Source organism: Gorilla gorilla, chromosome 1, assembly GCF_029281585.2.
Source record: "Gorilla gorilla gorilla isolate KB3781 chromosome 1, NHGRI_mGorGor1-v2.1_pri, whole genome shotgun sequence".
NCBI classification, from domain to species: domain Eukaryota; kingdom Metazoa; phylum Chordata; class Mammalia; order Primates; family Hominidae; genus Gorilla; species Gorilla gorilla.
In genome coordinates, this window is record NC_073224.2 from 77562088 (window position 1) to 77577250 (window position 15163).

The 15163-nt window shown below is 43.8% G+C and overlaps 1 protein-coding gene across 5 annotated transcripts in view; it reads left to right on the top strand.

Moving 5' to 3' along the window:
* Positions 1-14278: 14278 nt before the first annotated feature.
* Positions 14279-15163, top strand: part of ABL2 (ABL proto-oncogene 2, non-receptor tyrosine kinase) — a 130264-nt gene continuing 129379 nt past the window's right edge. For 2 of the 5 annotated variants that reach the window (XM_004027970.5, XM_019027187.4), the window contains exon 1: positions 14460-14888. In XM_004027970.5, the coding sequence (XP_004028019.3) occupies positions 14732-14888 (157 nt within the window). In that variant the 5' untranslated portion in view covers positions 14460-14731. Of the gene's footprint in view, positions 14298-14459; positions 14889-15163 lie in introns of those variants that run through there. The other 3 variants (XM_063710486.1, XM_004027969.5, XM_019027180.4) reach the window with 3 other exon arrangements.

Genomic DNA, 15163 nt, shown 5'->3' on the forward strand with positions numbered 1-15163 from the left:
AGGCCCTATCTCTCAACACTGTAGTACTGGGGATTAAGTTTACAACACATAAGCTTTAGGGGACACATTCAAATCATAGCATTCTGCCCCTGGCCCCCCAAATTCATATTTTTCTCACAATACAAAATACATTCATTCCATCCCCATAGTCCCCAATGTCTAACTTTTTCCAGCATCAACTCAAAAATCCAAAGTCCAGAGTCTCACCTAAATCACATGTGAGTGGGACTCAAGGCAAGATTCATCCTGAGGTAAATTCCTCTCCCACTGTGAGCCTGTAAAATTAAAAAACTAAGTGTTTTCAAAATACAATGATGGGACAGGCATAGAATAGACATTCCCATTCCAAATTGGAGAAATGGGCCAGAAGAAAGGGCTAACTGGTCCCAAGTAAGTCCAGAATCCAACAGGGAAAACAACATTAATTATGAAAGCTAGGGAATAATCTCCTTTGACTCCATGTTCTGCATCCAGGGCACATGGAGACAGGGGTTGGGCTCCCAAGGCCTTGGGCAGTAACTCTCATGTACTGGAGTCTTGTACCTGCAGGATTTATTGTTGTTGTTTTTTCTGTGACTCAAGGCATCACTTGATAGACTGTAGAAAGTGTGACTGTGACTGTTGGTGCCTGGGCACAGTGGCTTATGCCTGTAATCCCAGCACTTTGGGAGGCTGAGGTGGGCGGCTCACTTGAGGTCAGGAGTTCAAGACCAGCCTGGCCAACGTGGTGAAACCCCGTCTCTATAAAAATACAAAAATTAGCTGGGTGTGGTGGCGCGTGCCTTCTAATCCCAGCTACTCGGGAGGCTGAGGCACGAGAATCACTTGAACCCGGGAGGTGGAGGTTGCAGTGAGCCGTGATCATGCCACTGCACTTCAGCCAGAGCAACAGAGCAAGACTCCATCTCAAAAAAAAAAAAAAAAGAAAGAAAGTGTGACTGTTGGTAGGACCTGTCAGAATCAGCTCTCTATTATGAGGGGTCAACCCATCTGTAATCAAATTTCCCCTTTTGTTTGCCAACAAGACATTTAGTTGCAACCTCAGAATCAGGAAATATAACTTTATTCAGTTTCATAGAGCAATCAAGGAATGCATGCTAATCCGTGTTAGTTTTTGTGATATGCCCAAATCAATTCACCAGCAACTGTTTTAGACTGAGCATTGGTGTCTTTTGAGGAGATGCAAAAATTCTTCATTGATGCAGAAGTACTTACCTTTCTTATTCTGGACTTGTGAGATTTAGTCTTAAAGTTAGTACTTTCACTGTCCAACTCCAAATTATTTCCTGCAAATTGTGTGGTACGCTGTTTTGTTTATTTGCCTCTTTAATCCTGTTATATGGGTCCTTCTATCTATATTGCATTAAAACAACACAGTAGCTTAGTCTTGTTTTGCAATGATGTCAAGGTAATGCTGGCATAGGTATTGTAATTGTTCTTTTTCATTATTTGAACTTTTAGAAAACATGGTCACAATATTAAAAGTTAAATAGTACTATCTGCATACAAAACACAATCGTTAATCCACAGGCAAAGTCAAAGACAGAATATTACAAAACACATAAATAACCCACTTCAACTGCATCCCTTGGAGTAAGGCAACAATGGAAGATCTGTTCTTGTGAACTGCTAACCAGAGTGACCAACATCAGCCTGGGGAACTGAGACGGGAGCAGCAACCAGCGACTACAGAAGGCAGATAATTTATGTTGAATCTATTTGACACTAATAATAGTGTTGCTTTCAGCCTCTATTTTGGGGGACATCACAAGGCTTTTGCACTGGGACTTTTCCTGTTGCGGGCAAGGGGCTTCCCAGGACCTGGGATTTTCATGCTGGGCCACTCCTTTCACATAATTGCCTTTCTCACTCTATTCGGATGCTCACACAAGATTGTTGCTCTGTGGGGACGCTCTATTCAGCCTACTTGGACTCTAACATTTCTTCCTCCTGGCTGACTGTCCCCCCAACATGGATTCTCCTTTACCCTGCCTGGGCTGTCCCTCGATAAGTGTAGTGCTTAACACACAAAAAGATATAGACTAGAAGACAATAGAAAATAGCGGTATATCACAGTAAAAGTAAGGATTATAGCCAGGCACAGTGTCTCATGCCTGTAACCCCAACACTTTGGGAGGTGAGGTGGGAGGATCCCAGGAATTTGAGACCAGCCTGGGCAACATAGGGAGACCCTGTCTCTAAAAAAATTTAAAAATTGACCGGGCGCAGTGGCTCACGCCTGTATTCCCAGCACTTTGGGAGGCCGAGGTGGGCAGATCACCCTGAGGTCAGGAGTTCGAGACCAGCCTGCCCAACATGGAGAAACCACGTCTTTACTAAAAATACAAAAATTAGCCAGGCGCGGTGGCTCACGCCTGTCATCCCAGCACTTTGGGAGGCCGAGGCAGGCGGATCACCCGAGGTCAGGAGTTCGAGACCAGCCTCAGTAACATGGTGAAACCCTGTCTCTACTAAAAATACAAAAACAGCTGGGTGTGGTGGCACATGCCAATAGTCCCAGCTACTCGGGAGGCTGAGGCAGGAGAATCGCTTGAACCCAGGAGGCGGAGGTTGCGGTGAGCCGAGATGGCGCCATTGCACTCCAGGCTAGGCAACAAGAGTGAAACTCTGTCTCCAAAACAACAAAAAAAACAAAAATTAGCTGGGCGTGGTGATGCACACCTGTAATCCCAGCTACTCGGGACTCGGGAAGCTGAGGCAGGAGAATCTCTTGAACACAAGAGGCAGAGGTTGCTGTGAGCTGAGATCCCGCCACTCCACTCCAGCCTAGGTGACAGAGCGAGACTCCATCTCAAAAAAAAAAAAAAAAAGAGTTTAAAAATTATCTGGCCATGGTGGTGCACACCTGTAGTCCCAGCTAGTTGGGAGGCTAAGGTAGGAGGAATTGCTTGAACCTAGGAGGTCAAGGCTGCAGTGAGCTATGATCACACCATTGCAATCCAGTCTGGGTGACAGAGTAAGACTCTGTCTTAAAAAAAAAAAATAGGGGATTGTTTCCTGAAATCCATTTTTTTTTTTTTTTTGAGACAGGGTCTTGTTATTTCTCCCAGGCCAGAGTGCGGTGGCACAATCATAGCTCACTGCAGTCTTGATCTCCTGGGCTCGGGGTATACTCTTACATTAGCCTCCCTAGTAGCTGGGACCACAGGCACACACCACCATGCCCAGCTAATTTTTCATTTTTTTGTAGAGATGAGATCTCACTATGTTGCCCAGGGTAGTCTCGCACTCCTGGGATCAAGCAATCTTCCCATCTCAGCCTCCCAAAGTGCTAGGATTATAGGTGTGAGCCAACATGGCCAGCCTCTAAAATTCTTAAAATTTGTTGTGTGTGTGTATATGTGTATGTTAATAACTGCATTAACTATATTGCAATGTAAAATGTATTTCTTACTGTTGATAAAGGTAAAATAACATTGGAAAACCAGTATTTATAGTATGATCCCAATTTTGCTTTAAAAAAAGTGAGCCAACTCTTAACAGGGTAGTGAGGAAAGAATAAAGAAAAACTTTTACCTTTTTAATCTATGTTCTGTATTACTTTAATTCTTATAACCAAGATACGTATTATTTACTTAAAAAAATTAACAAAAATGGGGGCCGGGCGCAGTGTCTTATGCCTGTAATCCCAGGACTTTGGGAGGCCCAAGCAGGCGGATCACCTGAGGTCAGGAGTTCAAGACCAGCCTGACCAACATGGTGAAACCCCATCTCTACTAAAAATAAAAAATTAGCTGAGTGTGGCGATGCATGCCTGTAATCCCAGCTATTTGGGAGGCTGAGGCAGAAGAATCGATTGAAACTGGGAGGTGGAGGTTGCCGTGAGCCAAGATTGCTTCATTGCACTCCAGCCTGGGCAAAAAAGTGAAACTCTGTCTCAAAAAAAATTAACAAAAATGGGCTGGGCACGGTGGCTCACACTTGTAGTCTTAGCACTTTGGGAGGCTGAGGCAGGTGGATCACCTGAGGTCAGGAGTTTGAGACCAGTCTGGCCAACATGTTGAAACCCCGTCTCTACTAAAAATACAAAAATTAGCCAGGTGTGATGGCACACATCTTCCACACCTTTAATTCCAGCTACTGGAAAAGCTGAGACAGGAGAATCACTTGAACCTGGGAGTTGCAGTGAGCCGAGTTCTTGCCACTGCACTCCAGCCTGGGCAATAGTGAGACCCTGTCTCAAAAACAAACAAACAAACAAACAAACAAACCAAAAACCACAAAGGCCAGGCACGGTGGCTCACGCCTGTAATCCCAACACTTTGGGAGGCCAAGGCAGGCGGATCACCTGAGGTCAGGAGTTTGAGACCAGCCTGGCCAACATGGTGAAACCCTGTCTCTACTAAAAATACAAAAAATTAGCCGGGCCTAGTGGCACACGCCTGTAATCCCAGCTACTCGGGAGGCTGAGGCAGGAGAATCGCTTGAACCTGGGGGGCAGAGGTTTTAGTGAGCCGAGATCACGCCACTACTCTCCCGTCTGGGTGACAGAGCAAAACGCACTCTCAAAAAAAAAACCAAAAACCCAAAAAAATGTAAATATGTGTATATATGCACAAACAAAAGAAAATAACGCTTAAAGGAAAAAAAAGAAAAACACCAAAAATACTTATATCTGAGTGGTGAGAGTATGGATAGCTTTTTCCTTCTTCTTTATACTTTTCTGCTTTTGCAAATTTCCTAAAATGAGAATTTATTACCTGATCATTTTCAATTTAAATTTCCAAAAGAAATATTAGAGTGGCATGTACCTGTAGTCTGGCTATTTGGAAGGCAGAGGCAGGAAGAGCACTTGAGCCTAAGAGTCCAGGCTGCAATGAACTATAACTGTGTCACTAAACTCCAGCCTAGGTGACAGAATGAAACACCATCCCTCAAAAAAAAAAAAAAATTAAAGAGAAATATGAGGGGGTCCACCTCAGTGACCTCATTTTAACTTGATTACTTCCGTTAGAACTCTATTTCCAAATATGGTCACATTGTGAAGTATCAAGGGTTAGGACTTCAACACATGAATTTCGTGGGAGGCACAATTCAGCCCACCCACAACACCAAGTTTGCTCATAGCATGGTGGCCCCAGTGCTAAGAGAGCAAGAGCAAACGCTGCAAAGACTCCTGAGTCCTCAGCTACAAAACTCTTACAACCTTCCTTCCACCATATTCTATTAGTCAAAGCAAGTCACAAGGCCACTACTGATTCAAAGGGTTTAAAGGTTGGGGAAATAGATTTACCTCTTGATAAAAAGACCAGCAAGGCTGGGCGCGGGTGACAGTGCAAGACTCCATCTCAAAAAAAAAAAAAAAAAAAAAAAGACCAGCAAAATATTATGGCCATGTTTTCAACCTATCACAGGTCTTTAATGTTTTTTTGTGTGTGTTTTTTTCGAGACAGGGTTTCACTCTTGTTGCCCAGGCTGGGGTGCAATGGTGCAACCTCAGCTTACTGCAACCTCTGCTTCCCGGGTTCAAGCAATTCTCCTGCCTCAGCCTCCCAAGGAGCTGGGATTACGGGCATGTACCACCACACCTGGCTAATTTTGTATTTTTTTAAGTTAAGACGGGGTTTCACCATGTTGGTCAGGCTGGTCTCGAACTACTGACCTCAAGTGATCCACCTGCTTCAGCCTCCCAAAGTGTTAGGATTACAGTCGGGAGCCACCATGCCCAGCCTTTTTTTTTTTTTTTTTTTTTTTTTTTATAATTAACTAGCTATATGGCCTTGGGGTATGACAAAAGCATAGATTCTTAGAAACAGAAGGGACCCAGGCCAATTTTAAGTCCCACTACTTAATACATTTCCTCTGCCCTCTGCCACCCCCAGCTCCTCTTCTTTTCCCATTTGATGAGATGTTCCTGGATAAGCTCATCAAGCCCCTGTGTCCCTGCTTAGGTTGTTTCCTCTCACTTGAAAGCCAGTATCTCCACCCCCACCCCATCTTTTTATTGAAGTATAGTGTTCATACAGAAAAGTGCACATGCTTACCCACTAAATATGTACAACAATTATGTTCCGATTAAAAATAATGTAAACAGAAAAGTATTTATGTGTGTACATTTGACCCCTGAACAACACGGGTTTGAACTACAAGGGTGTAGTTATATGCAGAGTTTTGAAATCAAAGGCGGATGACTTCAAGGGATGTGAAATATGGACATACATAAGTTAACTTTTTGTACAGGAGGGTTCTGCAGGGCACACTGGGCAACTTGAGTATGCACAAATTTTAGTATACATGGGGGGGAGGTCCTAGAACCAATCCCTCATGTATAGAAGGACATGTATAGAAGGACAACCATATATATATATATATATATATATATATATATATATATATATATGCATGCATACATACACATATAGAAATCACATAGAATATATATCTTTCTCATAAGTTTACTGCTTGACAAATTTTGCAAGGTAAACACTCCATTAGCATCTGAAAGCAGAACATTACCAGTACCTCAGAAGCCCTATTCATGTCTGTGTCCAAATTTCTTCGTTTTAAAAGGGCACCAGTTATACTGGATGACTTCACTTTAACTTGATTACTTCTGTAAAGACCCTATTTCCAAAGAAGTTCACTTTCTGTGGTACTAGGAGTTAGGGCTTCAACATATCTTTTTGGGGGACACAATTCAACCCATTTAATGGGTCATATTAGAATTCAAGACATCTGAGATTTGATGAAATCATGGTTATAATCCATTTTTTGCTTAAGCTACTTTGAGTTGATTATCTGGTATAATCACAATGTAACCAATACAATCAATACAAATGCTCTGGTGCAACCATGTTTGCTTAATGTGAATTACTTGCACGTAATTAGTAAACTGGAGAATGGTGTCAGTAGAACAAGTAAGTTGTGTTACTTCATTTGGACTTTCCTCAGCATGTTAATGTTTTGAAGTGATATGTAATAAACATCCTCACAATTAGAGAAAGCTTTTAGCAATTTATGAAGAAGACTTAAAAAAAAACACAATTGAACCATGCAGAAGTGCCGTTGTATTTATCGTGAATACAAGTGCCTTCCTTCAGTGAATAAGCAACTAGTTCAGTGGCTTCAGGAACCACCAAAGTTTCTATTAAGCTATCTAGAAAGCTGCCAAGAGCAGATGAAGAAGCTGCAAAGACAATGTCCTGTGTTCTCCTTTTAGAGGGGTTTCCAGACCTTCCTCAGGATCCTTGTTTCCTCTCCACTTCATAGGTACATCTCTTGTGACTCTGCTTTCTGCCAAAAAGGGCAAGCTAAATTTGTTTCTCAATGTTCCCTAAAATGCAGTGCTCTTCCCATTTTGCTAAGCTAACTCCTACTTATCTCTTACCTCTTTCCCTTTGCCTGCTCCTGGGAAAAGTTCCACATCTCCTCAACTACCTCACCTTCAAATGGTTATACGTTTCCACAGTAACCCCTTATCCCCCTATCAACACTTATTACACGTTATTGTAATTACTTGTTTATGGATGTCTTCCTCAGTAGAGTATAAGCGGGTAGGTCTTATTCACTACTGTATCTCCAGTAATTAGTACAGCACCTGGAATACAGAAAGCGCTCATTAAATATGAATTAAATATGCTGGGCACAGTGGCTCATGCCTGTAATCCCAGCACTTTGGGAGGCAGAGGTGAGCAGATTACTTGAGGCCAGGAGTTCAAGATCAGACTGGCCAACATGGTGAAACCCCATCTCTACTAAAAATACAAAAAAATTAGCTGGTCATGTTGGTGGGAGCCTGTAATCCCAGCTACTCAAGAGGCTGAGGCAGGAGAATCATTTGAACCCGCAAGGCGGAGGTTTCAGTGAGCCGATATGGTGTCACTGTGCTCTACCCTGGGCCACAGAGCAAGACTCCATCTCAAACAATGACAATAATTCAATAAAATAGAACATTAGAAATCTTAATTTTCTATCTTTGGATAATTTGGTTGTAGTAATTTGCTAGGGCTGCCATAACAAAGTACCACAGACTGGGTGGCTTAAACAACAGAAATTTATTTTGTTACAGTTCTGGAAGCTGGAAGTCCAAGATCAAGGTTGGTTTCTCCTGAGACATCTCCTTGGTCTGTAGATGGCCACCTTCTCCCCGTATTTTCGCAAGGTCTTCCCTCTGTGTGTGTCTGTGTCTAGATTTCCTCTTCTTATAAGGACACCAGTCCTATTGGGTTAGGGAACACCCTAATGGACTCATTTTAACTTAGTCACTTCTTCAAAGACCCTATCTCCAAAGACAGTCACATTCTGAGGTACTGCAGGTTAGGACTTCAATATTTGAATTTTGTGGTGATGGGGGACCCAATTCAGATCATAAGGGCCTTATGGAGGAGAGCTGAGGCATTCCAACCGGCAGCAGCACCAATGGTCAGACATGCACATTCAGTCATCATGTACCTTCTAGCCCAGCCAGTGCTGTTACATGAACCAAGGTAAGATCAGCAGAACTGTCCAGCCAATCCATAGAAATGCAGGAAGTAATAAATCACTGCTGTTTTAAGCCACTAGGTTTTGTGGGATGTTTTGTTATGCAGCAGTAGAGAACTGAAACAACCCATTTCACATCAATAATAAACTAGGCCCAGGCCCACTACACTACAGTTAGTGATAGGCTACATGTTAAATGGATTGTTTAGTCAGCTATTTCATTACCTTTGAAAGGGAAATGAGTAATAATTTATTAATTTTAAATGAATAGATATTATTGCTACTGGTAACATTTATACAGCACTTGGCCAGTTGTTCGAAATAGTCTCCTAATAATTTATAAGGTTTTTTAAATCAAAGAAATGTTGAATCATACACTCTTGGGGCTAAAAGGAACAAGAGGTCATTTAATCTGTCTCCCTACTTTCAAAGAGAATGACTAATTCTGTGCCAGCCAGATAAGAATCTTCTAACTCCTCCTCCTCCTCGTTATCTCATCCAAAAAGACTTTTAAAGTGTCAATCTGTAAATGGAACTGTATTTGGCACTCTATAGGTCTTTAAAGATTTAATACAACAATGCAGAGACAAATCACATAAACAAAGTCCAAAGAACTGTGTACATAAACAGTTTAAGAAAAATGCTGGCCAGGCTCTGGTGGCTCGCACCTGTAATCCCAGCACTGTGGGAGGCCGAGGCAGGTGGATTATGAGGTGAGGAGTTCAAGACCAGCCTGGCCAAGATGGTGAAACCTCATCTCTACTAAAAATACAAAAATTAGCCAGGTGTGGTGGTACACGCCTGTAATCTCAGCTACTCAGGAGGCTGAGGCAGAAGAATCGCTTGAACCTGGGAGGCGGAGGCTGCAGTGAGCCGAGATCATGCCACTGCACTACAGCCTGGGCAACAGAGTGAGACTCTGTCTCCAAAAAAAAAAAAAAAAGAAAGAAAAGAAAAGGGAAAATGCTATATGTAAAATTACAACAAAATTTTTTTCTCTCAATTTATCTACATAAACATTTTCAGCCCACGTAAATATAGATAGATAAACATAACTATATAAACATATGCATATATGCAAGAAAATAAAAGATTTGGGGAAACATGATAGCTTTCAAATATGTGAAAGATTTCATGTAGAATAAAGATTATATTTGTTCTGTGTAGCTACATGGTAGAATTAGAACTGGGGTGAAACAGGTGGAACTTTCAGGGGAACATTTTTCAGTTTATCTTTAGGAAGAACTTTTTTTTTTTTTTTTTTGAGACTGAGTCTGGCTCTGTCACCCAGGCTGGAGCGCAATGGTGTGATCTCAGCTCACCGTAAGCTCTGCCTCCCGGGTTCATGCCATTCTCCTGAATCAGCCTCCTGAGTAGCTGGGATTACAGACGCCCGCCACCACGCCCGGCTAATTTTTTTATTTTTGGTAGAGATGGGGTTTCACCATGTTAGCCAGGATGGTCTCGATCTCCTGACCTTGTGATCCGCCCACCTTGGCCTCCCAAAGTGCTGGGATTACAGGCGTAAGCCACTGCGCCTGGTCCAGGAAGAACGTTTTAATAATTAGAACCTTTTGAAAGAAATGGATACCCTCACTGGAATTACTGCATAGAGGATTCCAGATTAGCCTACATGACCTCTAAGTTTCTTTCCAACTCTATGACACTTGAGTCATGTGTCAAAACAAAACAGCTGGGTGCGGTGGCTCACACCTGTAATCCCAGCACTTTGGGAGGCCAAGGCAGGTGGATCACAAGGTCAGGAGATCGAGACTATCCTGGCTAACACGGTGAAACCCCATCTCTTCTAAAAAACAAAAAATTAGCCGGGTGTGGTGGTGGTCTCCTGTAGTCCCAGCTACTCGGGAGGCTGAGGCAGGAGAATGGCATAAACCCGGGAGGCGGAGCTTGCGGTGAGCTGAGATCACGCCACTGCACTCCAGCCTGGGGGACAGAGCGAGACTCCATATCAAAAACAAAAAACAAAAAACAAAAAACCATATTTGAGGGATGTAGAGGAAGGTAAGCGAATTTTATAACGAAAGAATTATTATCAGTTGTGGTTAAGGCCTGTACTGAATAGAGTCCGAGGAAACTGTTAGGTCTGTATTGATAAGTCTGAGGTTCTCTTATCAAGGAGGCAGGATCTGAATAGAATACTGAAGAGGACAGTAGAATCCTGTAAGGGAGTCACTCGAGACTTATATTAGGGAGAATATAATTATTGCAAAAGTCATAGCTAAAAGGGATACATCTCAGAAATAGGCTAATTGGATAAAGTATGTATGCCTGCCATAGGAAAGGTGGAGGTTGGAGGAACAGGAGATGGAAGAACATTAGGCAATTATAATCCAGGTTATCCTGGAAAATAACTTCGAAACACTAGGTGAAACGTTTATTTTATTTATTTATTTATTTATTTTTGAGACAGAGACTCCCTCTGTCACCTAGGCTGGCGTGCAGTGGCGCAATCTCCTGTCACTGCAACTTCCGCCTCCTGGGCTCAAGCAATTCTCCTGCCTCAGGTTCCCCAGTAGCTGGGATTACAGGCGCGCGCCCCCACGATCGGCTAGTTTTTGCATTTTTAGTAGAGACGGGGTTTCACCATGTTGGCCTGACTGGTCTCAAACTCCTGACCTCAAGTGATCTGCCCACCTTGGCCTCCCAAAGTGCTGGGATTACAAACATGAGCCACTGTGCCCGGCCCATTAGGTGAAAATTTTAGACTTAGACTTTGTACATAATGAAGGAGAGGGAGAGTGTGGTCAAAGCAATGAGAGAAGTAGTTTCTTTGAGTGAGTTGCTTGGTGCTAAAGGTGAGGAATCTCTAGGAAGAAAGGGCTAGTAGCGGGAGAAACCAGCGCAGAGATGCCTAAGCTAACACTGTGTCTTACATAACGCTGCTTATATAGATGAAGGGAAGAGGTAGATATGAGAGATACTGTAAAACTGTAAAAAGTATGGCAATAGCCTAGAAATGCAGACTGGTGAAGTCAGGGATTAGTGAGGCATTACTCACAAGCTCCTTCCTTCTGGAGAGAGTGGTGTTGCTCCTGTGATAAGGATGATGAGGATGAAGAGTATCTGTGTCTTCAGCACACCTTACTGCTGTTGGTGATGTGTCTGATCTTTTATGCTGGCCTCTGGCCATTGCTCACGTAAGGCTGTCCTTGTGCTATGTGCACCATCCCTGCTACTTTCTTTCCCTGATTTCTGCCCCTGCCTGGAGCTCTCAGCTCCCTCAATTCAGTCTGAGACAGAACTATTTGGGATTATTTTAGATGTTGAGTTGTTGTGGCAGTAACCGCTGCTTATGGTAATGAGCCTTAGGTAATTCTCAGGCAAGTCACTTTGGCTTGGTTATATTGAGGTGAAATAGTTTCCTGTATCTAATTAACTAAATCTCTCTAGTCTATTTCCCTACTCTCCCTACTCTGAAAGTTCTCTTTTCACTTTAAAAACGAAAGAGTAGAAAACATTGGCAAGATAATGGATGTCAACTAAGTCTCCACTTACATGATATTTGCTTTAGTCTATATAGGATCTTAAGAATCAATGGTAGAGGAGATCTTCATATGTAAAACAAAGATATTATGTAATACTTCACGTACACTTTGCTGGTGTTAACCAGGTAGGTATGATGAATAAAGGGATTATATGATTCTACATATTTTTATTGGTTGGCTGGTGTTTTTGTTTTTAGTTACATACAGGGTGGCAGGTAGAGGGGGCTCACCTGAATAAATACTTTATAATTTGTCCCATGATCTAAGTATATATATATATATATAATTTGAAATAGTTAGGCTTGTAAAACCTAAAACCATTATGTTTTTTGTATTAATAGTATATGCATATATGACACCAGTTATATGCCAAATACTGTTTTAAGTACTATACATATATATTGACTAATTTAATTTTCACAATATTCCTATAAGGTAGATACTATTTGTTATCATCATCAGTTTACAGATAATGTACTGAGACACAAAAAGGTTATGTACTTTGCCCAGATCAAATAGTTCATAAGTATCAGGACCAAGTTATGAACCCAAGCAGTCTGGCTTCAGAGCCCCTGCCCTTAGCCACTGCACTCTACTGCAGGCTGAGCAGCCCTTATCAGAAATGTTCGGACCACAAGTGTTTCAGATTTGGGAATATTTACATACACATAATGAGATATCTTGGGGATGCGACCCAAGTCTAAACACAAAATTCATTTATGTTTCATATACACCTTTATACACATAGCTTGAATGTAATTTAATACAATATTTTAAAAATTTTGTGCATGAAACAAAGTTTATGTTAAGTACTTACGTGAAATGTTCCACCTCTGGCATCATATTCGTGCTCAAAAAATTTTGAATTTTGCAGCATTTTGGATTTTCAGATTTGAGATGTTCAACCCATATATTCATCTATCTTTATATAGTATGCATGAATTAGCAGAGAAACCAAACCATTATCCCCAAATTAAAATTTTCTCCCATAATAAAAATCAAACAGTAAACCAAATTCCGGCTCTGTGACATCTTTATCCCTTTTGAATGAATTTTTTTCAGTAGTTGCAAACACTGGGAATTAGAAGAAAAGAAAGGTATTTTAAACACAGGGAAACTTTAATCCAAATGTAAAATTCATATTTTATCCAGTGTTTACACATAGTGTTTCCGTTCCCATTTTGGAGTTAATTTCAGTTATTTCTGGCCACACCCTGGATGGCAATGGAATAATTTCATAGTGCTTTTACAACAGGCAATATCTACGTCAGTGGATGGTTCATCTAAGGTCAACCTGGTTCAGGAAAGATATGCAAAGGAGAGCTTCATCCACCTCTTCTCCCAACCCTACATTTCCAGTGGTTGTTTTGTTCCTTCTTTGCAGTGGCTCCCGTCCTGTCTAATTTAAGCAAAATTTCAGTGTAGTACCTCCATTAACTGATACTTTTTATAAAGCAAATTGGGAAGCCAAAAGAATAACAGGAGAATGATAAAGCTTTTTGAGAATTAAAAAAATTGAATTAACATTAAGATGCAAGTAAACACAGTGGGAGAGGGGGATGGCGAGTCAATTGTATATAGTATATGTCTATGTATAAAACGCTTCTTTTCTGCCTCATTCACTCTCTTTAGACCGCATAAGCTAACATGAGTAAGTTCTGACTCAGAAACAGGGTCAAAGATATATATTTTTTCTCCTTTGTCATCAAAAGAAGACCTGACCACGTGCACAGTGTATAAAGGATGCCAGTGGGAAGATTAACTTTACTGTCAGGCATTGTAAGGAAACAGAAACTCACATGTGGTGAGATGGTAAAGGAGTTCAAGAGGAATTCATGGTAATATAATATGAGGAATGGGGCTACAATTGCGTCCCCAATGAGACTACAGAAGGCACACAATCCAGGCCAGTGCGATTTAACATCATGAAATAATCTCCAAAAATTAAAATCAAATAAGGTAGCATTTTACTCTCTTCTTGTAAATTTTATACCATTTTAATTTTTACTGGAGGCCTGCTGCTGACAAGGGTGTTTAAAAGAGATCCCCCTGGGTATTTTAGAGCTCCTCAACTGGATGGCAAGGACCAAATAAATGCCTTGTGCTTTTCTGCCCCACCTGTGCCTGCACCTGAGCTGCGCACGCGGCGGCACTCAGCCCTCGACTCACTCATTTGACAGGTGGAGGTGGGATGGGGAAAGCCGGAGACCGACCAACCCCAAAGACGGTAGCGTGTGGAGCCGAACGCGGGAGGGGGTCGGCTGAGGCGGATTGAGGGGTGGGACGCCGAGGTGCGGCGACAGGACGCGGAGCACGAAAGACCTCAAGCAGCGGTGGCCGGCAAATGAGGTGGGCACTGGGGGACCCACCCTGCGAGGAGGCGGGGGCGGGGGCGGGGGGCGCAGCGCGGCAGGGCGGGGCGGCAGCCGGGAAGCCCTCCTTCCCAGCGGCGGAGGTGACTGGCGGGCGGGGGGCGGGAGACGCTCTGTCCCACGCTTTCCCAGCGCTCGGTGGTTTAAAGATGGCGGCGGCGGTGGCGGCGGCGGCGTTGGGGGCGCGGAGCCGCGGGAGGAGGAGGGAAAAGCAGAATCTGTGAGTCGCCTGGAGGCAGCGCGGCGGCTGCCGTGAGGAGGCCGGGTGCGGAGCCGCCGGTGGCCCAGCCGCTCAGGGCCAGGGCCTGGGCTGGGAGGGAGAGGCCGGAGCAGCGCCAGGAGCCCGAGGCCGGAGCCGAGGAGGAATGTGACCAGGGGTCGGCGAGGGCGCGGGAGTACGCGAGAGCAGGGATGGGGCAGCAGGTGGGCCGCGTCGGGGAAGCTCCGGGGCTCCAGCAGCCTCAGCCCCGCGGGATCCGGGGCAGCAGTGCAGCCAGGCCCTCCGGCCGCAGGCGGGACCCGGCGGGGCGCACCACAGAGACCGGCTTCAATATCTTCACCCAGCATGGTGAGTGTGTCCGGGAGCCGGCATGAGAGCGTGGGGGAGGCCGGGGGTGGGGTCGGGGCGGGGTGGGTGGCGGACGGGCTGCCCGGGGGGTCGGAGGGTGGAGGGTGCATGAGAGTGGGGGCGGAATCCGCTGCCATCTGGTCCAGTCCTGGGAGGCGAGTCACACCCCTCCCCCCTCGCGTCTCTAGCCTGGCTGGCAGATCCCGGGGGCGGAGAAGGAAAGAGAAGTGGGCTTGGGGACCCTGGATGGTCTGTCCTCTACTCTGGGACGGGAC